The 23,979-nt window shown below is 50.7% G+C and overlaps 2 protein-coding genes across 3 annotated transcripts; one reads left to right on the top strand and one right to left on the bottom strand.

Moving 5' to 3' along the window:
- Nucleotides 1–2,699: 2,699 nt before the first annotated feature.
- Nucleotides 2,700–9,818, bottom strand: LOC110308461 (spermatogenesis-associated protein 31D3-like). The gene is made up of 4 exons (XM_021180924.1): nt 9,588–9,818; nt 8,257–8,296; nt 7,717–7,777; nt 2,700–6,677 (listed from the first exon to the last, which is right to left on the bottom strand). Exons 1-4 carry the CDS (start codon nt 9,771–9,773, stop codon nt 2,867–2,869), a joined length of 4,098 nt encoding a protein of 1,365 aa, XP_021036583.1. The 5' UTR covers nt 9,774–9,818; the 3' UTR covers nt 2,700–2,866.
- Nucleotides 9,819–11,957: 2,139 nt separating this feature from the next.
- LOC110308516 (spermatogenesis-associated protein 31D1-like) lies at nt 11,958–19,100 on the top strand. 2 transcript variants are annotated; one of them, XM_021180956.1, is made up of 4 exons: nt 11,958–12,108; nt 14,087–14,129; nt 14,979–15,039; nt 15,158–19,037. In XM_021180956.1, exons 1-4 carry the CDS (start codon nt 12,073–12,075, stop codon nt 18,933–18,935), a joined length of 3,918 nt encoding a protein of 1,305 aa, XP_021036615.1. In that variant the 5' UTR covers nt 11,958–12,072; the 3' UTR covers nt 18,936–19,037. The 2 variants fall into 2 exon arrangements, with proteins under 2 accessions (XP_021036615.1, XP_021036614.1); XM_021180955.1 differs by lacking the exon at nt 11,958–12,108 and adding an exon at nt 13,084–13,314 and having other exon boundaries at nt 15,158–19,100.
- The last annotated feature ends 4,879 nt before the right edge of the window (nt 19,101–23,979 follow it).

The raw sequence follows: 23,979 nt of genomic DNA, 5'->3' as shown, positions 1-23,979 counted from the left end.
CAAGCCAGTAAAGAACATCCCTCCATGGCCTCTGCATCAGCTCCTGCTTCCTGACCTGCTTGAGTTCCATTTCTGACTTCCTTTGGTGATGAACAGCAACATGGAAATGTAAGCTGAATAAACCCTTTCCTCCCCAACTTGCTTCTTGGTCATGATGTTTGTGCAGGAATAGAAACCCTGACTAAGACTCATGTCCTAGTGCCTGGAATCTCCCAGCTCAGTCCACCCAATCTACTGTGTTTTTCAAACCATGCTAGTCAGTTACTACTAGACCGTCCAGCCCAAATTATTCCCTAACTCACCCTAGACTGCCAGCAAGCCACACTTCTCTTCCCACCACAGGATACTGCCAAGTGGCGTGTCAGTCCACACCATTCTCCAACTTACCATAGATCATGCAGTGTGACCAATTCACTTCTCTTCAGTATACTGCCTATCCTGTTTCCCAGTGCACCCGAGTCCTGCAGCCCTTCAGTCCTTCGTGTATGTTACCCGATCCATTCCACCCCAACATCCTGTCCTCCGTTTCATCTCTATGGAGCACTTCATTCCCTACAGCCGAGCCTTTCCTCAGCCCGCCAGCAATCCAACAACCTCAGCAAGCTGCACACAGGACTTAGTTTAAGCACGCCTAGATTCTCCTCCTAGATTCCACCTCAATTGTACAGATTCCTCTGCAGCAACAGAGGCAAACACTGAAGTAAGGGTCGAATCTACCATCTGATCACCAGCAACTGCTTCCTAGTTGACGTAGTCACTCTAGTTTAAGAAAATTACCTACCCTGTCAAATAAGGATGACTTCGTGTTAGGGGGACCACTGGTCTCAAGTGCCAAGGAACGACAAATGGCTTTAGAACTTCAAGGAATCCTGCCCCCTGGTTACCACAGTCACCTGGGTGGGCCTCGGTGTGGCAGGGCCTTGAGGACCACATGTCCTGAGGACTTTGTGTTGTTGTAGAGTTCTGCTCTGCTTGCTGCCCTCACATCTAAGAACTGTATGAAAATGCTAAAGGGCCCTCCAGCCCCTCACTGGGCAATATCTCTGGCACTCACAATAACAGTGCTTGATCTCTTTCAGGCATTGCTGCAGGAGCAGATTAATGATTCAGTCACCACCCTAGGAAAGAACTTAGAGATGGAGATTGACAGATATAACCACCACCCTTAGGAAGCATTTGGAAAAATAGAATAGTTTACTGAAGCTAGGTGGAGATGTTTTCACTACTGGCTCTGATGTAGAAAAACCTTGGGAAGCAATTTAACTTTCAGAAAGACATACTTTTATTAGTTAAACCAGGGACCTTTTCCGGCAGCACTGGCGATGATTGGTTTCTTATACTCATTTTTGCCCTCAGTTTCCTGATGTGATTAAGAATTGCTGATGACGGGCAGAGGTGGCAGACACCTTTAATCCCAGCACTTGGGAGGCAGAGGGAGGCTAATTTCTGAGTTCGAGGCCAGCCTGGTCTACAGAGTAAGTTCCAGGACAGCCAGGACTACACAGAGAAACCCTGTCTCGAAAAGCAAAAAAAAAAAAAAAAAAAATCTCATTAAGGATGGTCGTGAGCCACCATGTGGTTGCTGGGATTTGAACTCAGGACCTACAGAAGAGCAGTCAGTGCTCTTACCCACTGAATCATCTCTCCAGTCCTTACAAGATTCTTACAAGATTACTTTTAAAGATAATTAATAAAATAATTACTCCTTTTTTTTAACAGCAAAATGCTGCTGCTTGCTAATCTATAGCAAGTTGCTTAGTTACAAACATTGGTGGAGTTTTTTGGAATAATTTGTTTTCTTTATCTGCATTGCATAATGCCATTTCTCGTAGGGTATTGGGGAACACTATTTTTTCATAATCATTCACTAGAAGAAAACTAAAACTTAGACACATTGTAATTTTATACTGCCTGAAAGATTTTGCTGTGATATACAAGCTATGGAAGGAAAAAAATCAACTATGTGTCTGTATGCACATGTGTAAGGTTTGTATAGGGGTTAGAACACTGTTCCTTCTGCCCATCAACTATGTGTCTGTATGCACATGTGTAAGGTTTGTATAGGGGTTAGAACACTGTTCCTTCTGCCCATCAACTATGTGTATGTATGCATTTGTGTAAAGCTTGTCTGTGTGTGTGTGTATGTGTGTGTATATGTGGAGCCTGATTGCTGGAGCTTTGCTCTGAATATTCTATGGGAGAATGTGTCTATCTGTAGTTTTGTATGTATGTATGAAGTTACCGGACTCTTTCTTTTGTTCTATTCACTCTGTGTGTGTGTGTGTGTGTGTAAATTTTTTCTTTCCTTCTCTTTCTCATCAGAGGGAAGTCTACTGAGTAACTCTTCTCTAGCCGATGACTGCCATTGGCAGCAGCCTCTGTAGGTATCAAGATCTACCCTCAGCAGCAGCTCTAACCACTGGCTGTCTGCCTCAGGTTACCTACCACAAGGATGCCAAAGCTGGTTATTGGCACTCAAGAATAAGGAAAAGGTCAGAGAGGGAAATTATAACCTATGGGCTGAGGGAAAGCCAACTCCACGGTCACCTCAGTCCTTTAGAAGAAACCTCAGGGGACAATGCCTCTTCTAGAAGCACAAAGAGGCAGACAGTAAAATCTGGAGCGATTGGCTCCTTTCCCTGATCCAAGTTCTGGAACTAACCTAAGACACACACAAAGTGCACGAGAAAACGTGTTTTCAGAAAATTTACTGGTGAAATCAATACTGTCAGCAAGGGAAAATTTACTGTTGGGTAGAAAACATTCCCCAGAGAATCTGGATACGAATTTTTTGTTTGGTTAATGGAAACAAACAACACCTTCCACACAGAGAAGGGCAGCCGGAAACTCCTAGCTAGCTTCATGCCTACAGAGAAGACTTTGGTGGAGAAGCAAGTACAGGGGAGGTCTCCACCCTCTTAGCTTTTCCTGTAGGGCCACACCTCAAAGATGCTGTCTGCCCCTGTCCTGGGCTGCAGGACTCAGCCCTTGGCACTTGAGAGCAGGAACATCTGCAGCACAAGTGGGGCAGCCTCTGAATAGGCTCTGCCTGAGCCTGCAGGGGCACCTCCTGCTGAGCTCCTTCAGACCCCATGAGGGGAGACACAGGGGCCTGGAGATAGGGGGTGACTGTCCCATGCCTGTGCCCCAGCTGCTTCCTCAGGACCATCCCAGACACCCTCACACAGTTCTGAGCTTCAGGGTTCCCACAAAACTCACTTCTCCCTTTGATGGGGCTTGTGCCCTTCCCAGATGCTAATGGAGAGCAGCCCTTGGCCAGGGACTTTTCCTGTCCTTTGTGTTTCTTCCCAGGGGACAGCCTCTGCCAGAAGCCCTTCACCTGGCTGGTGAACTGATTTTCCTGAGGCTGACTCTTAGGTGTCAGTGCTGGGGAGGCTGTGAGTCTTTGTGTCTCCTCTGGTGCCCTGGCCTGAACACAGTGTCCCTTCCCTGTGGTCTGGGATGTCCCTAAGCCTGCATCCCCTCCCCCAAACTTTCCTGCCTCAGTTGCCAGCTGTGGCAATCCCCTGGCAGCAGGGAGACAGTCCTTGTTCTTGCTCTTGCCTGAGACATATGCAGGGACCCAGGGACCCTGCCGCGACTCCATGCTGATGCCCACAGAGGGCATGTGCACGTGCAGCACCTGAGAAACTGCCATGTCCCCACCGGAGGGGCCCTGGGGTTTGGAAGTCATTTCTTGTGGGGCAAAGGGTGTGGCAGGCAGGTCTGGCACTTGGTTGTGTGTCCTGCCCTCTGAGTTCGGCTGGACTTCTGTGGACACCTGACTTTTAGAGTCAGGGCTCTCAGAGTTGTGGGAAATTGTCATTCCCTGCGGGGACTGACATGCAGTCACAGGGCTCCCTGGGGAGCACAAGTCTTGGGTGCCTTTCAAGCTCTTAGTGGACTGTGGGTGAAGACCAGGGAGTTGCTCTCCCTTGTGTAGCTCTGTGGAGCCCTCAGCCTCAGAGCCATCTTTCCCGCTCCTCCTTTCTTCCTGAGACCCCTGTGTGTTGGTGCTGGAAGCCAGTCTCTCATGTGTTGGCCCACCTGGGCTCATGGGCAGCTCTGGGCCAGGTTTGTTGTGTGATCCAGACTGAGGCACGTCACCTTTGTCTGCCCTCCTGGGTGCCCAGTGCTGGGTTGGCTCTCTGCCCCTTAGGGCTACACTAAGGTCTCTATCTACACACACCTTGTTCTCAGAGGCTGGCTGACTATGGCCCACCAGCGAGGCAGCAGGGAGAGGCTTCTGTTGGGTGGGGACTGAATTCACTGTCCCCATTCTATCTCCAGTAGTGTTTCTCCGGAGGGACCTGGAGGACTTGGCAGGGTCTGCTCTAGAAACATTGTGGGCTTGAACGTGGAGCTGAGGGAAAGGCTGAGACGGCTCTGCTTTTGTCGAGTAGGACTCTAAGGACTCCTCAACCCTTTGTGGGAGGCCAAATGCCATCCTCCTGCGGAAGGCTGTGATGTGTTGTTCCAGCATCTTCTCTTTGCTAGGACTAAGCGCTAAGCTGTGGGGGTGCCTCGTCAGCACGTGCTCCTTATATGCCAATGGTGCCTGATCTTTCATTCGTTTGGGTGAGGACTCTGGTGGAGGCTGCGCTATGTTTGCCATGTTCACAGAATGCCTTGACCTATTCACTGTGATAGGAATCTCACCCCTGCTGATTTCCCTAATTTTCTTGTTCAAGTGTTTTTCCAGGGCTTTTTCAATTCCTCTCTGGTACTGTTTCACCTGTGAGGGGCTTGAAAACTTGGGAGGCTGCCTGCCCGTACGACTCTTCCAGTGCGTCTTCAAGTGAGACTGCACACTGTTTTGTGAAGCCTCCTGAAAGTTGTTACCCCGGGATTGGTCCTTGTGGCCCTGATCTTGACTGTATGTCCGTTCTTTGACCCTAGTCTCCCGTAGAGAATGCCTTTTAGGCATCCAACTTCGAGAGCTTCCTCCAGATAAGACCTGTGAGTCTTTGTTGCCTTGGTACTTAAAGAAAGTGATCCAAGAGAGTCCCTGGTTCTTTTGTGACTCAGAGAAGTCGATCAGTTCTGACTGAGGACTCAAGAGTGACAGGGACTTGTCGATCCTGTCGGGCAGGCCCCAGCGGTGTTGGATGAGTCTCTTTCGGAGATGGTGTTCAAGTTTCTTCTCGAGCTCACTGGTGAGGGGGAAGTCTCCAGGAAGAATGGGCCTGGGAGTACAGGCCTTGGAGGAGCGACTTCCCAACAAGACCTTGGGAGGCGAGGGACAAAAAGTATCCTGGGATTTTTTGACCACAAGGGGTAAACCCCAGACCCTCTCCTGTTCCTTTTTCAAGATGTTGTATTCCAAGCACTGCATCTCAGAAGGACTGAGAGGCTGCTCATCTCCCTGGGGTCTGTGAAAATGCACTCCACAGTCTCGCAGCTCGGACTGACGAGAAAATGTCAAGACTGAGACCCGGGATTGGGGTTGAGGCTGAGGCTGAGGCTGCAACTCGGCAGGAGGGTCACGTTGGGGATGGGACTGGGGTGTGGTCTGTAGCCATGTCTGTGGTCGATATGCATGCAAAGGTGTGGGAAGCATACAGCCATGAGAGTAGTCAGCAATGGAGGCCTCAGCCATGCTGTTGAAGCAGACCAATGCTGAGGAACGGTCATAGGCGTTAGTGGTAGTAGGGCTCAGGGTCTCACTGTGTAGAGAGGGGGGTCCCCAGAAGAGCAGGGAAGGTTGAAGCTCCTCATGGTCTTCAAAAGTCTTGGAGTGAGGGAGTGGCTGGTGCGTGAGCTTGCCTTTGCTGCTTGACGAATGAGAAGCCACCAAATCCTGTGGTTCACCCAATGTCTCTCCTGATAGCAGCTTCTCCGAAGAACTGGGTGACTTTATAAAACATCCTTTGTCCTCTTCCTCCTCTTCCTCTTCCCACTCCTCCTGCTCCCCCTTCACCATCAGGAAATCACTCACTTTCTTGTCCAGCCTTTGGGACAGTTTCACGGCATTAGAGTTGGGAAAAAAGAGGTATCCAGGCTCTACATGGTAGGCCCTTGTGTTTCCTTGCAAAGGGACTTGAGGAACACGAGGAGCTGGGAGATACTGGTTTTTTGAGTCTGAAGATAATTGGTTGTCAGCAGCAGGCTGCTCTTGGGAGGCCTCTGGCATTGTTTGTCTTACACAGCCAGTGCCTTGGGCTGGTGGGACATTAGTGGGCATCTCATTGAGTCTGTCCACCAGAGATCTCGTGGTTTCCAGTTGGACGACCACTTCTGACTTCTGCGCTTCTCTTGTTGGAAGAGGAAAAGAGGCAAGTGGATAGGGTGGGGTGGGGTCCAGGAGAAGTGGAGGGTTCAAGGGAAGTGTGGACTCTGGTGTCAGAGAGTCGTGTAGCAGTGTGGATGAGTAGAAGCCTTCTAGGGGGGCAAAGCAGTTAGGTGAGAGGATGGACGGAGCCAGCGGTAAAGGCTCCTGTGGAAGGGCTGGAGCCGAATGCCCTGCCTGGTTTCCTGTGAGCAGAGAGGACAGAACAAACGAGGCCTCTGTCCCAGGAACTGTGGAAGCCACGCACAAGTGAGAGGCTTTACCATCTTTGAGGTGGTCCTGGGAGAGCTGATGACCAACATCGCCAGATCTATCACACACAGGCAAGAGGGGATCTCTGTGGAGTGGTAGTTCATTGCTGGAGGCCTCAGAGGGCTCTTCCAGAGAGCTGTGGGAGATATGAAAGTCAAGCTGTGGGGCCATGAAAGGCAGCCTATTTTGGTTGAATGAGGCTTACTCCCGAGACTCTACAAGGGACAGAACAGTGAGCCACGTTCCCAGAGACAGGTGCCTGACACTACAGAGCCCTCAACTCCATAATTCTGTGACTATCAGTCATGCAGACAATATCCCAAGCTCCTGGCATTCTGGCTAGACTCCACCCCCACAGTTACCTGACAAAAGCCAGGTTTGCTCCTCTGGCAATAGCAAGATAACCCAGCCCACTATAAAAGGGGCTGCTTGGTTCCTCCTTGCTCTCTTTAAGCTCTCACCTTCTTACTCTCTAGCCCTCCTTCTCTCTCTCCCTTCCCCACTCTCTCCACGTGGCCATGGCAAGCCTCTTTCCCTCTTTCTACTTTCTCTTCTTCCCCCTACCTTTCTACAATAAAGATCTAAAACCACAGACTGTCTCTGCTCATCAAGACCGACCATGCTTGAACAATGGGATAGGCTTTCCCCTAACATCTAACCTCTCGCTGGAAGGCCTTCCTGTGCTCCAGCCATGGGCTGGACCAAGGACTCTTCTGTGAGAACCACTCAGCACCTCCCTCTTCCCTCTTCCCCCTGCTCTCTCCTCCCTTGGGGGGGGCATTTATTCTCAGCTCTTCTGCGGTGTCCAACGGTGTCTGGGATACCCGGTGTCTGGCTTCGCACAGCCAGACACCCACCCGGGACCTCGTGGAAAGCGTGCCGCAGTCCTCCCGTGTCTGCCCGCCCAGAGCACCGGAACTCTGGCGGGACACGGGTTTTCTCCCACTCCCTCTTTCTCCCATACCCACTGTCCAACACCAAGCTATCACTGGGGCCAGCCTGTGGAAATGAGGGCCTGCTGGTCTAGCCCATTCAACACTGCCATATCCAAGGCTGTCCTCTATGTCCTGTTGCTATGCGACCCCTCCCCAGAAAGGGTGGGAGGCGCTGGGTCCCTGGGAAAGAAGCATGAGGTATGTGGGGAAAGGGACCAGGGAGGAAGGGAAGCCAATCACCTTGGCTGGGTTGTCCGCAGCTCCCTCCTCTGCTCCGCTTCTCTCTGGCAAGCTGGCCCACCTTAAATAAGCAAGATAATGGGTTATGGGGAACAGAGGTAGACAGTAGCACTGCACGGGACTAGACTTAGGGAAAACACTTAGGGTCGTGATTCCTGAAAGTACGGAGTAGCATCAACAAGTGCTCTGTGAGAACACTTGGAATGTCCAGAGCTCTATTTGAGCAGCAAGAGTGATTTCCTCATAGCTGCCAGCTCCCCGGAAGGGAACAGGGGACACAGTCTCAGAAGATCCCCCAAGGGGCTGTCCCAGTCGTCAAAGACTGTCACTCTCCCCTGCACGTCTCACAGGGGCCCCAGGGGCTGTCCCCACGTGGGTCTGCCTGTCTTTCTATGAGTCTTTCCTCACAGGGCTCCTCCCTCTCGTGATTAAGGGACTATGTGTAGCCACTGACATGCTCAGATCATAAACCTGGGATCCTATGGAAAGGACAGGGTAGGGATCCCTAGAAGAGAGGCAGAGGCAGAGGCAGACACCTACCTGTGAGGGTTTGTCTTCTCTTCTTCCCTTTCTCCCATAGCTGCCAACGAGAGAAGAGAATGAGCTCTGGAACTCACTGGTTATGTCTCTCTTCCTAAGAGACTCAGAATCCCACTGACCAGGCACATCTCGGGACCCACTGAGTAGCAGGCAAGACCTGTGTGCTTTATTAACTGTGGAGGTGGCAGCTTATTAACACTCGCCTTGGGAAGCTAAAGGACAGGGTGGTGTCCTTTCCGAGGACTTTACCACTGTGCTGCTCCTGGGGATGACAGGTCCTAGAGTGGAGGACTGGGCTCCATGCTCTCTTCAGAGAGGCCTTCAACAGTCAGCACTGTGATCCTGACCAGTTCACCATGGAGGAGGGTAGGGGAAGGGACAGGTAATGGGGGAGTAGATCATGGGATCACTGTCAGGAGAGGCTGGTCTCATGCCCAGAACCCAAAGACTGGAGCCAAGCCACTAGGACCAGTTTCTTACTTTGTCCTAGAAACTTCAGCCACACACAGATAGGAAGGTGGATGTGGGCTCCAGAGGGAACCTTAGTCCTCCCTGATCCCTCTCATATCTATCCTCCTCTCCTCTCCTCTCTTCCCCTTCCCTCCCCTCTCCTCTCCTCTCCTCTCTTCCCCTTCCCTCCCCTCTCCTCTCCTCTCTTCCCCTCTCCTCCCCTTCCTGTCCTCTCCTCTCTTCTCTCCTCCATCCCCTCTCCTCTCCTCTCTTCTCCCCCCTTTTCCTTTCCTCACCCTCCTCTCCTCCCCTCTTCTCTCCTCTTCTCTTCTCTTCTCTTCTCTTCTCTTCTCTTCCCCTTCTCTTCCCCTTCTCTTCCCCTTCTCTTCCCCTCCCCTCTCCTGTCCTGTCCTCCCCTCCTCTCTTCTCTCCTCCATCCCCTCTCTTCTTCTCCTCCCCTCTCCTCTCTTCTCCTCCCCTCTCCTCCCCTCCCCTCTCCTGTCCTCTCCTCTCCTCCTCTCTTCTCTCCTCCATTCCCTCTCCTCTTTTCCTCCCTCTCCTCTCTCCCCCATCCTATCCTATCCTCCCCCATCTCCTCCCCTCCCTTCTCCTCTCTTCTCTCCTCCATTCCCTCTCCTCTCCCCTCCTCTCCTCCCTTCTTCCCATCCCCTTTCCTCCCCTCTCCACCCCACCCCCATCCCCTCCCCTATCCTTTCCTCTCCTCTCCTCTCCTCCCCTCCCCTCCCCTCTCTTCTCCTCTCCTCTCCTCACTCATTCATCTCAGACATCCCTCTGACAGCCAAGCTCACCCCACAGCCAGAGGACAGAACTACAGCCCAGCAGTGAAGAGTCTCTCTCGGGAACTCACCATCCTTCCTTACCTTTGGGGTGTATTTCTCTCTCCATAGCAAGTGTATAAGCAGTTTCAATATCAGGTACAAGATGTACAGAAGCAGTAGCCCCAGTCCACTCAGAAGAGTGTAGTTGAGGTCTATGTGGTAGGAAGCTGAGCCTAGGGTCAGCCATGTCTCAGTGAGGCCATTCAGAGCGGAGAGAATCTTCTCCATGGCAGCAACAGCATGGCTGCCTGAGGTGTCTGAGGCTGAGGGTTCCTGAGCTTGACTAGAGTCCCAGGCCTACCTCACAGAGCAGGGCAGAGTCACAANGGTTTCTGAGGGCGGGGAGGAGGGTGTGTCTCCAGNCCTTCCCCACCCCCAGGAGCTCCTCAGAGCCCTCTGCCCAGCCCTGCTGCTCCCTGTTTCCCTTGCTGTTTGGAGAACTTGATTTGGACCTCAGCTGTGCTGGGACCACGTGGTGCCTGGGATTTTACTTTGCCTACTGTCCCAGGATAGTAATGTTATCATACAGATGTTACATACACAATGGCTGTCCCTTCCCTTAACATGGGTCTGTGACTCGAGGTTCTTTTACACATCTCCTTTCCAAATGTCAGTAAGTTTGGTGTATGAATCAGCTTGTAATATCTTTAATTAGTGGGGCAGAATCAAATCACAAAACTGACTTTTCACAAATTATCCCCAATTGGCCAAATGTTATGTGCACATGCCTGTGTGTGTCGCACAGAATGGATACTCAACACTCGTAAAGCTTCACCAATTGGGGAAAGAAAAAAGTAAACTGGTTGCAGGAATTTGCAACCCCGATAAGCCTGTATAAAAAACACACAATCCAGTTATATTTATAAGCTATGTGCCTAGATCGGGCAGATCTAGTGCTATACTGACTTACTCCCCAGCTATGAGACCCTTTGGTGTTTGCAGTTTCTCCCGACCCTGTGGTTCTGCTCCATCTCCCCCCATCCTCTCTCTCCTTTCTCATTCTCCTCTCTCCCCTCTCCCAAAACCCCCAGTCCCTCCTTTCTCCTCCACTGCCCAATCACAGGCTCTAGCTTTTATTGACCAGAATGGGGTCATAGAATGGGGAGAAGGTTCACATGAGATCACCCTGAATACATGATTGACTGGCTAGTGGGTGGGGGGCAGCCCCTCTTGAGGAAGCAGAATTAACATCAGAATACAAACAGCACTCAGGTCAACCCACGACATTAACTTACTCCAAGAATACCAAGAAATTTTAGTTCTAATCATTTTATATTTATGTTTGTGATTTAAATTTGGCTTCACACAGAAGGACTCACGAGAAAGTCAGATCTGAGATACTCAGGAGGCGGACTAGGGTGAGTGTGACCAGGAGGAGAGAGAGGTTTGGGCAGAGAACGATAAGCTTCAGGAGTGAGAGAAAGCTGGAGCAGCAGAGAAAAGAGGGTTGATCCCAGGCCAGGCTGGAGTAGACTAGACTGACTTGTCAAACAAGATGTCTCAGACAGAATAAGGCGTAGTGGGAACTAGATAATTGGCGCCATAGGGTCCACTGGAGGTCGTGGCCCAGTAGGTAGACTATGGCCAGGTGGGGAACACTGAGCACAGGAAGATGGACGCTCACTAGAAGGGCTGGACCAGAGTGGGCAATAGGCCAGGAGATACCACCACAATGGGATGAAGTGGGAAGAGGAAGATGCTGGTTCCGCTAGGGGGAACCGGAAAACACAACTCAGTGGGTAGACTCTGAGCTGGAGAACAGCATGCTGGGTAGAGTGGGGTCAGGAGGGGAATGTGGTACACAGGATCACGAAGGTGAGCTGGACAAACAGTAAGGTTGTTAGACCTAGTGGGGAAACCCCCACCCAATTCCCAATTCGGCGTGCACCCAAAAAATCACGAAGGACCATCTCTTGATGTAATTACATGAGGACGTTTAATGACGGAGCCCTGGATCAACATGCATCCCACACAGGAGATAAAGGATGTCGGCCACGAGGCTCGAAAGCTAGGGGTTTTTATGCGGTAAGGGGCTTAGGGGTGTGGAATTCAGCATAGTGACACACTATTGGCTTATTTAAGCATTAACAGAAAGATTACATGTCAGCAAAAGGGCATCATGACTTTGTTCCTGTGGGCTGGGGGCTTATCTTTGTTCACATAGTAACCAGTTGATGTATGACTTTACCTGGCATCAAGGGGCAGTAGACAGAGGGGAGGTTCCAGCCAGGTGGTGTTGACCCAGACAAGATAGCCCTGCTTGTACAATCAAGCTGTTCTTAGGAATGTCTTAACAACAGCCCTGTCTGTTCTGCTTTGTTCTCGGCCCCAGGCCGCGGGCTCATAGACAACCCTTTTACATGAATCACAAAATACAAAATCTCATTTTCTTTCAAGGTCTGGGTGCGAAAGCAGCGGCTATAGAGTGGGGTGCTCTAGGAACAATGGAGAAGAAGTGGGGCGAGTGGAGGAAAGATGTGTGTTGGTTGAACAGACAGCGGCAGTAGGAAAAGGAGACCGTGGGTCTATGAGACGAGGGACAGAGCATACCGAGGGAGTCAAGGTAATGCGATGGCAATGGCGGAACTATTTGAGCTGCAGGACAAGAGTCAAGGGTAAGTCGGGCCAGGGTATGCAGGCATCCAGGGGGCATGATCCAGAATGAGCTGGAGAGGCACACACAACCTGGAGGGCAGGTGTGATGGGCATGTACAGGATATACCGGGGAGAATCATGGGTAACGTGAGTTTTGGAACACTGCAGGGCTGGCAGGAGAGCTCACGGAAGACAGTGATGATGTCAGCTGTCATAGACCCTGAGGACTAGGTTGGGTTGAAGAAGTACTCTGGTGTGGCCTGGGGGATGGGAAGGTTTTAGGACAGGGGACATGGGCAAGGGGCAGTGGGAGTTACCAGGGAGGGGGGTGGCTGGAAAGAAGGTAGACTGGGATGGACTGAGGAGCAGGATGGGCTGTGTTTCCTGCAGCCACCCTTTAGGTTGTGTTGGCAAGCAGGGCATGCCAGGTTGAATAGGGTCCGTGTGGTCAGTGTCAGTCTGGCATGCCAAGAAAGGCAGACTAGACTAGGGCACAGATACAGTGCAGACTAAAATCCAGGGAGCAGCAGATTTAGGGGACATGGGGTGGACAGGCAGGAAGAAAGAAGGACCTGAAATGTACTGGGTGAAATGGAGTGGGTTGGGGAACAGGGTATATTCAATGGACCTTGGGGGGGGGGGATGAGGCAGAGGGAATAACCATTCTGCAGATAGCGCATATGTGAGAAGGGCCTAGTTGCCAAGGCTGTGAATATCTCAGCAAAGCAAAATCCCAGGCACCACGTGGTCCCAGCACAGCTGAGGTCCAAATCAAGTTCTCCAAACAGCAAGGGAAACAGGGAGCAGCAGGGCTGGGCAGAGGGCTCTGAGGAGCTCCTGGGGGTGGGGAAGGNCTGGAGACACACCCTCCTCCCCGCCCTCAGAAACCNTTGTGACTCTGCCCTGCTCTGTGAGGTAGGCCTGGGACTCTAGTCAAGCTCAGGAACCCTCAGCCTCAGACACCTCAGGCAGCCATGCTGTTGCTGCCATGGAGAAGATTCTCTCCGCTCTGAATGGCCTCACTGAGACATGGCTGACCCTAGGCTCAGCTTCCTACCACATAGACCTCAACTACACTCTTCTGAGTGGACTGGGGCTACTGCTTCTGTACATCTTGTACCTGATATTGAAACTGCTTATACACTTGCTATGGAGAGAGAAATACACCCCAAAGGTAAGGAAGGATGGTGAGTTCCCGAGAGAGACTCTTCACTGCTGGGCTGTAGTTCTGTCCTCTGGCTGTGGGGTGAGCTTGGCTGTCAGAGGGATGTCTGAGATGAATGAGTGAGGAGAGGAGAGGAGAGGGGAAGGGAAAAAAGAGGGAAGGGGAAAGGAGAGGAGGGGAGGTAGAGAGGGGAGAAGAAGAGAGGTATGAGAGGGAGGACTAAGGTTCCCTTCTGGAGCCCACATCCACCTTCCTATCTGTGTGTGGCTGAAGCTTCCAGGACAAAGTAAGAAACTGGTCCTAGTGGCTTGGCTCCAGTCTTTGGGTTCTGAGCATGAGACCAGCCTCTCCTGACAGTGATCCCATGATCCACTCCCCCATTACCTGTCCCTTCCCCTACCCCCCCCCCAACGGTGAACTGGTCAGGATCACAGTGCTGCGTGTTGAAGGCCTCTGATTAGAGCCTGGAGCATGGTCTTTAGCTTCACACACAGCTCTTGGAGAGAGCAGAGATGTCAATGCTGGCTCCAGACTCCATGCTATCAAGAAGACTTTTGGTTGAGATCCCCCCAAGTGTGGACATTATCGTGGTCTCCTCTACTTTCCCAGAGAGAAAAGCAGTGAAAATAAGTGATTACTTCTAAAGTTAGTAAAATGAATGCATAAATCTCATTTATTCAATAGACCTCAGGATAATGTGGTTAGGAGTTCTGAATATACAACAAAGAGAAGCAGTACAAAGAAGTCTCGAGTGCTCACTGCGTTTCTCTTTTCTTTACAGCGGCAGACCAGCATTAGGCGCAAACAAAGGAAAGCATTTAAACGTAGGTGTCCACCTATTAATGTCACCATTCCAGCATCCGCCTGATGTCCTTTCTATGAACTTTCAGGTCCATGATTTGAAGATGTCACTCCTAAGACTCCCATTCACAAGATCAACCCAAGATAGAGTTGAGTCCCCTCTACTCCCTCACGCTTGAAGCAGTGGGCACAGCTTCTCAGAGCATGGAGTTCTGCCCCCTGGCTGTAGAAGGAGCAGGGAGACAGGCATGGCCCTTCAGGGATCTTGTGGGACGTGCAGGCGGGTACTGGCTGCTTTGAAGCACAGCTTAAGTCTCCTGACAGTGTCCCCCTGTTTCCCTCCCGGGAGCTGACAGCTATGAGGAAATCACTGAGCAGCGTTTCCTGCAGTGGTTTTGAAAGGCACTTGAAACAACACAGGGGGTGGAGGATGGGGGGATTAGCAAATGAGCCCCATGTGCGCACACACGCAAACACACACACACACACACACACACACACGTGTGATTGTCCTGAGTGTTCCCACAGAGCACTTGTTACCATCTGCAGGTTCTCCTACATACTTTTCTTCCGTTTTAAACGATCTAGATATTTAGTACGTGTGATGGGTGTTTTCCTTGCACGTCCATCTGTGTACCACAGCCCTTAGAGATTGTAAGAGGGCATCCGCTGTCCTATCATTGGACCCAAAGGTCGTTGTGAGCCACCATGTGGGTTCTGAGGACTGAACCCGAGTCCTCTAGAAGAATCTCAAGGGCTTTGAACCACTGAGCCATCCCTCCAGCCCCTTTGAATGTCTTTTCTGAAAGGACTGCCTTGTGAGCCTCCGTTTCTACCCTCCTTCTGGAGTACACGTGTTCTCCATTTTCCAGGGAGGAAAGCTGGCCCGAGAGACCCTGAGGAAGGAAGGAGGCTGCAGACAGTCCTACAAAGGTGACCCATTCCCCTCCTGTCCTGGCCCCTCCCCTCAGCTCTCTACCCTGGCCAGCAGGCTTGCTTTTTCACATGCCGGACTTGACTAAAGCTCTCTGACCTTTCTCTCTCCTTACAGCCCGGACAAGCCATATGATCCCACGGGCTTTCGGCAATTGCTATGCCCAGATCCCCATTGTCGCGTATGTAACAAAGCAAGCACTCAGGTCAGACACCTGTTCTCTCAGGTTCCCCTGGAAGACGGTGCTGCCTCGGTGTCCTCTTTGCCGTCTACAGCTCCCCTGACGGAGGCTTCGGAGGCTTCGCTTGCTCTACCCCCTCACTTTCCTGCAAACCAACCAGGACACCCAGCTCCAGAAACTCCTCCCCGCACTTCTCTCTCCATCCACTTGCAGAACCAAATCACTCCTTTGGATGGTGTATCTCCTCCCATATCGCTCAGTGCCTCTCTGTCACCACAAGCTGCTGCCTCCTTAAACCCTGCAGTGTTACCGGCCCACACCCCACGCAGAACGCTTGCCTCTTTTCCACACCTACATCCAAACACCACTCAGGAAGCACAGTTAGCTCTCCAAGCAGAAGTTCCCAAGCCTCCCGTGGAAAGCCCTAGGGAGCGGCCCCCCAGTGTCTCAACTGCCAAAAGCACTATCTATGAGCCAGCATCCTCCCGGCCACAGTTCAGTGCTGAAGACCAGTCCCTGACAAATTCGACACATGTTATTAACCATCAGCCTCCTCCATCAGACTCCTATGCTTCTCAGGGCTCATACCAGGGACTCACAAAGGCCTATGCTGTGGAGCCTGGGGACTGTTTGTCTCCCAGCCCCGATGTCTTAGCACTCTTTACGAAGCAAGCGGAAGGGGATGCTGATGGCACTGTGTATAAACTTAAAAGGGAGAAAGCAATATCTTTTTTAACGCCATCAAATACTTCAGGGGAAATCTCGGCATCAACTGCTGGTCTAGAGAACTTGGAAGTCTCCCACCTCTTGGGTAATGAAAAGGGAAAGCCAGAGGACCCTCACCTACTCCAGCAGCCCTCTCATCTGAAGAACTCTGAAGGCCAGTCAGAGATAAAAGACATCCAGCTCTTCTGGGGTCTCCCTTCTCTCCACAGTGAGTCCCTGAAACATGAGGCTGCCAACACAGGTAACAGTTACCCAGGAAGGGACTATTTCAACAAAGTGGCTCAGGCCTCCACAGGCAGTCATTCTTCCAATCTTACTTACCTCATACCTCTGCCCTTGCCTGAGAGTGACCAACAAGGGCAGATTGTACCTCAGTCTCAGATCATGCCTGACTCCCTTGCCAACTCTAAGGCCCAGCCTCAATCCCTAGCCCAATTCCTGCCACCTTCTCCTCAGTCCCAGCTTGGGATATGTGGGGTGCGTCTTCATAGCCTGAAGAATGAGGCACAGCCTCTCACCCCATGTGAAATTCAACAGCTGGAATACAACCTATTGCAAAAAGCGCTGCAAAGTTTCTTGGGTTTACCCACTCTAGCCGAAAAATTCCAAGAAAGCTTCTGTCCCCCACCTCCTAAAATCTCCTCAACCAGAAATTCATCCAAGGTCCATGCTCCCAAGACAATTCTTCCTGGAGACTTCCCTCTCAGCCATACACTCGAGAGGAAACTCGAACACCATCTTCGAAAGAGACTCATCCAACGCCACTGGGGCTTGCCCCACAGGATCCTTGAGTCTCTGTCATTCTTGAGTCCTCATTCAGAAATTCCTGAGGCCCCCAAGCCAAGGGACACCCATGGACTCTCATGGGTGTCTCCCTATAAGTTTAATGCCAACACAAACCTACCAAGCTCTGGGGTAAGCCAATCAGGAAGGTCCTGTAAGAAGCCCTTAGAGAGTCACCCTCCACAGGAAAAAGACATCAACATTCAGAGACACCGTCCAGGGATAAACCAAAAAGATCCCATACAATGTAAGTCCTGTGGAGCTACAAAGAGCACTGTACATTCTAATTCTGAGACAGACCCAGAACTTCAGCTAGGAAATACGTCTGGAAACATTTCAAAGGCTTCATGGGTCAAACAGTGCCAGAAAGAATGTGAAACTTTCCTGCAAAAACGTCTGGGCAAGAACACTAAAGAAATTAGTGGGAGTGAGATGCCTAGTGCTGTGGACAGCTCAAGGCATTCACGGGACATGACACAGCCTCCACCTGAGACCTGCCCCAGACAGATGGCACCATTGGCATGTGAGGAGGATTCACGGACTAGGCACCCCCACAGCTTAGAGATTAGTCCTAGCAAAGAGAAGACGCTGGAAGAACACATCACAGCCTTCCGCAGGAGGATGGCATTTGGCCTCCCAAAAAGGGTTGAGGAGTCCTTAGAATCTGACCTCACAAAAGCAGAGCCGTCTCAGCCTTTCCCTCAGCTCCACGTTCAAGCCCACAAAGTTTCTGGAGCAGACTCTGCCAAGTCCTCCTGGTCCCTCCGGAGAAACACTACTGGAGATAGAATGGGGACAGTGAATTCAGTCCCCACCCAACAGAAGCCTCTCCCTGCTGCCTCGCTGGTGGGCCACAGCCAGCCAGCCTCTGAGAACAAGAAGGTGGGTGTAGAGAGAGACCTTAGCGTAGCCCCAAGGGGCAAAGAGCAGACCCAGCACAGGACACCGAGGAGGGCAGACAAAGGTGACGTGCAGCAGTCTGGATCACATAACAGACCTAGCCCAGAGATGCCCATGAGCCCAGGTAGGCCAACACATGAGAGACTGGCTTCCAGCACCAACACACAGGGGTCTCAGGAAGAAAGAAGAAGCTGGGAAGACAGCTCCAAGGCTGAGGGCTCCACAGAGCTACACAAGGGAGAGCAACTCCCTGGTCTTCACCCACAGTCCACTAAGAGCTTGAAAGGCACCCAAGACCTGTGCTCCCCAGGGAGCCCTGTGACTGCATGTCAGTCCCCGCAGGGAATGACAATTTCCCACAACTCTGAGAGCCCTGACTCTAAAAGTCAGGTGTCCACAGAAGTCCAGCCGAACTCAGAGGGCAGGACACACAACCAAGTGCCAGACCTGCCTGCCACGCCCTTTGCCCCACAAGAAATGACTTCCAAACCCCAGGGCCCCTCCGGTGGGGACATGGCAGTTTCTCAGGTGCTGCACGTGCACATGCCCTCTGTGGGCATCAGCATGGAGTCGCGGCAGGGTCCCTGGGTCCCTGCATATGTCTCAGGCAAGAGCAAGAACAAGGACTGTCTCCCTGCTGCCAGGGGATTGCCACAGCTGGCAACTGAGGCAGGAAAGTTTGGGGGAGGGGATGCAGGCTTAGGGACATCCCAGACCACAGGGAAGGGACACTGTGTTCAGGCCAGGGCACCAGAGGAGACACAAGGACTCACAGCCTCCCCAGCACTGACACCTAAGAGTCAGCCTCAGAAAAATCAGTTCACCAGCCAGGTGAAGGGCTTCTGGCAGAGGCTGTCCCCTGGGAAGAAACACAAAGGACAGGAAAAGTCACTGGCCAAGGGCTGCTCTCCATTAGCATCTGGAAAGGGCACAAGCCCCATCAAAGGGAGAAGTGAGTTTTGTGGGAACCCTGAAGCTCAGAACTGTGTGAGGGAGTCTGGGATGGTCCTAAGGAAGCAGCTGGGGCACAGGCATGGGACAGTCACCCCCTGTCTCCAGGCCCCTGTGTCTCCCCTCATGAGGTCTGAAGGAGCTCAGCAGGAGGTGCCCCTGCAGGCTCAGGCAGAACCTATTCAGAGGCTGCCCCACTTATGCTGCAGAAGTTCCTGCTCTCAAGTGCCAAGGGCTGAGTCCTGCAGCCCAGGACAGGGGCAGACAGCCCTTGAGAGGTATGGCCCTACAGGAAAAGCTAAGAGGGTGGAGACCTCCCCTGTATGTGCTTCTCCACCAAAGTCCTCTCTGTAGACATAAAGCTGGCTGGGACCCTCCTGCTGCCCTTCTTTGTGTGGAAGGCGCTGTTGGGAGGTTTGTTTCCATTAACAAAAGAAAAAAAGAATAAAAGATTTTCATGGGCATATGTTTTTACTTACAATAGTCTTATTCCTTTGCTAATAAATTTTCTGTAAATTTGTGTGTGAGTGTGTATGTGTGTGTGTGTGTGTGTGTGTGTAAGCCCATGGGCGACAGAGGATTTAGATAACAAGTCTTATGCTTAAGAAACAGGACTCAAGGGGCTGGAGAGATGGCTCAGTGGTTTAGAGCACTGACTGTTCTTCCAAAGGTCCTGAGTTCAATTCCCAGCAAACACATGGTGTCTCACAACCTTCTGTACTGGAATTGATGCCCTCTTCTGGTACTCATAAAGAAAGAGGAAGGCAGGAAGGAAGAAAGGGAGGGAAGGAAGGAAGGAAGGAAGGAAGGAAGGAAGGAAGGAAGGAGACACTAGAGCTTCCCATGGCTCTTATTGAAAGCATGATCCACTTCCTACATCTTACTGTAACCTCAATAACAATGTGACTGATCACACCTTCCCTCTATTGTCCCATATTCTTGGAAATGAACAGCTTTTGTATGAGGTTGTTCCATATTTTTGTATGATGTTATCCTTGCCTGACCAGGACGTACGGTGACTCAGTGCACAGTTTTGGAACAGCTGTTAGTGATCTAAGATGTACCTTGTGGGTGCTCCTTCTGGCCCTAGGTCGAACTATGTATAATAGAAGTTGAACAGGAGGCAGCATCTCCCTCCTGCTATGCACACTCGCTGGTGAGACACGCTTACCGGACTATCTCACCCGTGGGAATGACTTCCCTTCCCCACTTATTTCTTCAGCCTGTATAGAAGATCGTTCTTTAAGTCAAACTGTGACCCTGCCTTCAACGGGAGCAATGTCCGCCAGGCAGCCAGGTCATTTTCACACTGATGCAGCATGAGTGGGTGTCCATCTGAGCATAACGTAAAGAAGTAAATGAGCTTGCTGTGTAAGCACTCAGATCTCATCCCAAGATCCCAACAACACAATACTTTCACTGCACCGCCTGATCCATCCGGTTGGCATTTTCTCGAGGCCGCTAACAATACCACAGAGCTTTCTGGTGTCAAAGTATGAGCATCACTAACTAGGTCAGCCTGTGCCAGGCCTCAGTCCTTATTTCAGGGAAGGTGATACAACAGCTGCCATCCACGCTCAATGAGGATGTACTGAATGAGTGTACCAGCTGGTTTTGTGTGTCAACTAGGCACAGGCTGGAGTTATCACAGAGAAAGGAGCTTCAGCTGGGGAAATGCCTCTGTGAGATCCAGCTGTGGGGCATTTTCTCAATTAGTGATCAACTTGGGGAGGGCCCACTGTGGGTGGTGCCATCTCTGGGCTGGTAGTCTTGGATTCTATAAGAAAGCAAACTGAGCAAACCAGTAAAAGCAAGCCAGTAAGCAACATCACACCATGGCCTCTGCATCAGCTCCTGTTTTCTGACCTGCTTGAGTTCCAGTTCTGACTTCCTTTGGTGATGAACAGCAGTGTGGAAGTGTAAGCTGAATAAACCTTCTCCTCCCCAACTTGCTTCTTGGTCATGATGTTTGTACAGGAATAGAAACCCTGGTTAGGGAGGGCTGGAGAGCTGGCTCAGTGGTTAAGAGCACTGACTACTCTTCTGAAGGTCCTGAGTTCAGACCATGTGGTTCCAGCAACCACATGGTGGCTCACAACCATCCATAATGAGATCTGATGCCCTCTTCTGGGGTGTCTGAAGACACCTACAGTGTATTTGCATATAATAAATAAATAATTATTTTTTAAAAAAGAAAGAAACCCTGACTAAGATAGTGTATGCACTGCACATGATGACACCTCCATCTGCATGGAACCACAGAACTCTCTCTCACCTGCAGTTCAAGTCTCTCTAGTGAAGAGAGCGAGCACAGATTCCATGGGTTAACGTGCTCTTCTCACCAAAATTCTGCCTTTTTACATGCAGGTCTCAAGGGAAGAAAGAGACAAAATGCCAGGCAAGATGCTAGGATGTGTGTATATTTCCACGGTAGAGATGTCTTGCGGGTGTTAAAACAAATATTTCCATTGCTGCTCCAGTCTACTGTCTCTTCATGTCCTCCTTCCAGGGTATGTCACCAGCCATTGCAGGGACAGAGTCACAGGGCATCAGAAAGAGTGCTGAGTGGGCAGAGGCTCCAGAGGGGATAGAACTGCAGGATACACGTAGACCCAGTTATCCACGGAGCCAGTTGAGCCAATGATTTGCCCTGCCACCCCTTCTCTCACATCTGTCATTCAGCCTGTCACCTGTGCTGCCATTCAGCCAGTCCTGGGACATCACCATAACCTGTGCCCCTCTTCTGGAGATCCGGACCTTTGACTTCTCCCTGTATTTCCTGCATATGCTCACACGGGGTTAAATCCTTTCAAATCCGTCTCAGTGATATTTCTATTTCCCATTCTAACCACCAGGATTTCAGCCCCATTTCTTTCCCCTTAAGGAAGGCCTCAAGAGATTTCAGGCAGGAAACATTCACCCAGCAGCCTCCGTTCCTTTTGGAGGAAGACGAGTAAAACCTCAGGCTTTGGTGTCACCCAGAGACGTAAGGAAATCATTCTGATGGGAAACTAGAACAAGCTTCTAATTGTCCATAAGGGAAGAACCCTCTAAAACACAGGGCAGGGTTATTGGTGCTTTTTGTGTGTGGTAAAATGCCTGCTTACTCCAAAGGACAGGGCTGGTGGAGAGATGGCTCAGTGGTTAAGAGCACTACCTGCTCTTCCAGAGGTCCTGAGTTCAATTCCCAGCAACCACATGGTGGCTCACAACTATCTGTAATGGGAGCCAATGCCCTCTTCTGGTGTGTCTGAGGACAGCAGCAGTGTACTCACATATACATCATCCAGAGACTGCCCCACCTGGGGATCCATCCCATATACAATCACCAAACCCAGACACTATTGTGGATGCCAAGAAGTGCTTGCTGACAGAGCCTGATATAGCTGTCTCCTGAGAGGCTCTGCCAGTGCCTCTCAGCCATGCTCCAGTCCTGACAAATATAAAGGTGGATGCTCTCAGCCAACCATTGGACTGAGTACAAGGTCCCCAGTGGAGGAGCTAGAGAAAGGACTGAAGGAGCTGAAGGAGTTGCAGCCCCATCAGAGGAACAACAATATGAACCAACCAGTACCCCCCAGAGATCCCAGGGTCTAAACCACCAGCCAAAGAGTACACATGGAGGGACCCATGGCTCTAGCTACATATGTAGCAGAGGATGGCCTTTTTGACAACAATGGGAGGAGAAGCCCTTGGTCCTGAGAAGTCTTGATGTCCCAGTGTGGGGGAATGCCAGGACAGGGAAGTGGGAGTGGGTAGGTTGGTTAGCAGAGGGAGGGGAGATGGAATAGGGAGTTTTCAGAGGGGAAACCAGGAAAGGAGAGAACATTTGGAATGAAAATAAAGAAAATATCTAATGAAAAAAGTCTTTAAGTTCTTAAAAAAAACACACACACAAAAAGAACTATACAAAGAATCAACCAAACCAGAAGCTGGTTCCTTGAGAAAGCCAACAAGATAGATAAACCCTTAGCCAGACTAACCAGAGGGCACAGAGACAGTATCCAAATTAATAAAATCAGAAATGAAAAGGGAGACATAACAATGAAATATATCTTAAAATAGTTATTCTGTCTGTTGAATATTAACAGTTGAAAATATTAAAATCATGTTCTACAGAAAAATAAAACAACAAAGGCCAGAGATCTACGAAGAAGGGGGGAGCTTTCTGGGTTGTGTGCCTCGTGTTGCCTTTGATCTTACTGTAGCCTCTAACAGACCAGAGGAGACGGCGTATGGGCAGGAAGCCGGGTGAAATCAGGATGAGGAAGAGCTGCAGAAATGGAGAGAGCCTGACGGAAAGTCATCTCCCAACCCTAAGGCTGTCTATACCTCAGAGCCAAGCGGATGGTCAGGTCCTGTACCCACAAATGATAACCCACTTCCCCAGCCAGGGTTTTAGAATCAGGATGTTTATTGAAATCTACACCCTCTCTGCAGGTTTGACCCTCTCTGGTCCATCCAGCTCTTGAAGGACTCTGGCTGGGGAAGTAGGAGGAACAGATAGCCGAGAACTCACATCATCTCGTGCAGACATTCCCAGTACATTTTTACTGAATCTTGTACAGAAGAACACAGAGGACAAGCATTCTACAGTCAGGTAAATAATGATGGACAAGATGTTCCTTAAAATGACCCACTGACCTCTGGGCTGGTTGGTTTTTGTCAATCATTTTGTCAAAATGAACATATCCTAGAAGGGGGAATTTTAACTGAGAATACGCCTCCATGAGAAGGGCTTGTATTTGGATGTGGAAGGACCCAGCTCAGTATGGATGGCCAGTCCTGGGCAGGTGCTCCTGGATGATATATGAATACAGGCTACAAGCTATGGGAAGCAAACCAGTATGTAGTACTTCTCTATGGCCTCTGATTCACTTCTACATTGAGTTGCTGGCCTGACTTCACTCAGTAATGCACTATAACTTATAAGCTGGAATAAACCCTTTTGTGATGGTTTGTATATGCTCCGCCCAGGGCATGGTACTATTAGGAGGTGTGGCTCTGTTGGAGTGGGTGTGGGCTTTAATTCTCTCATCTTAGCCACCTGGAAGTGAGTTTTCCACTAGCAGCCTTCAGATGAAGATGTAGAACACTCAGCTCTGCCTACACCATGCCTGCCTGGACACTTCCCTGTTTCCCCCCACCTTGATAATAATGGACTGAACCTCTGAACTTGTAAGCCAGCCCCAATTAAATGTTGTCCTTATAAGACTTGTCTTGGTCATGGTGTCTGTTCATAGCAGTAAAACCCTAAGACACCTTTCTTCCCCAGCCTGTTTGGTCATGGTACTTTATCGAACAATAGACACAAGACACCCAACACCCTACATGCAAGGACGGATCCTCTATAAACTTAGTAAGTCCTGCATCCAGGTCCAGAACACTGGGTCTGGCT

Source organism: Mus caroli, chromosome 13, assembly GCF_900094665.2.
Source record: "Mus caroli chromosome 13, CAROLI_EIJ_v1.1, whole genome shotgun sequence".
Taxonomy (NCBI): Eukaryota; Metazoa; Chordata; class Mammalia; order Rodentia; family Muridae; genus Mus; species Mus caroli.
Note: the sequence above shows the minus strand (reverse complement) of the source record. Positions and strands in the feature narration are given on the sequence as shown.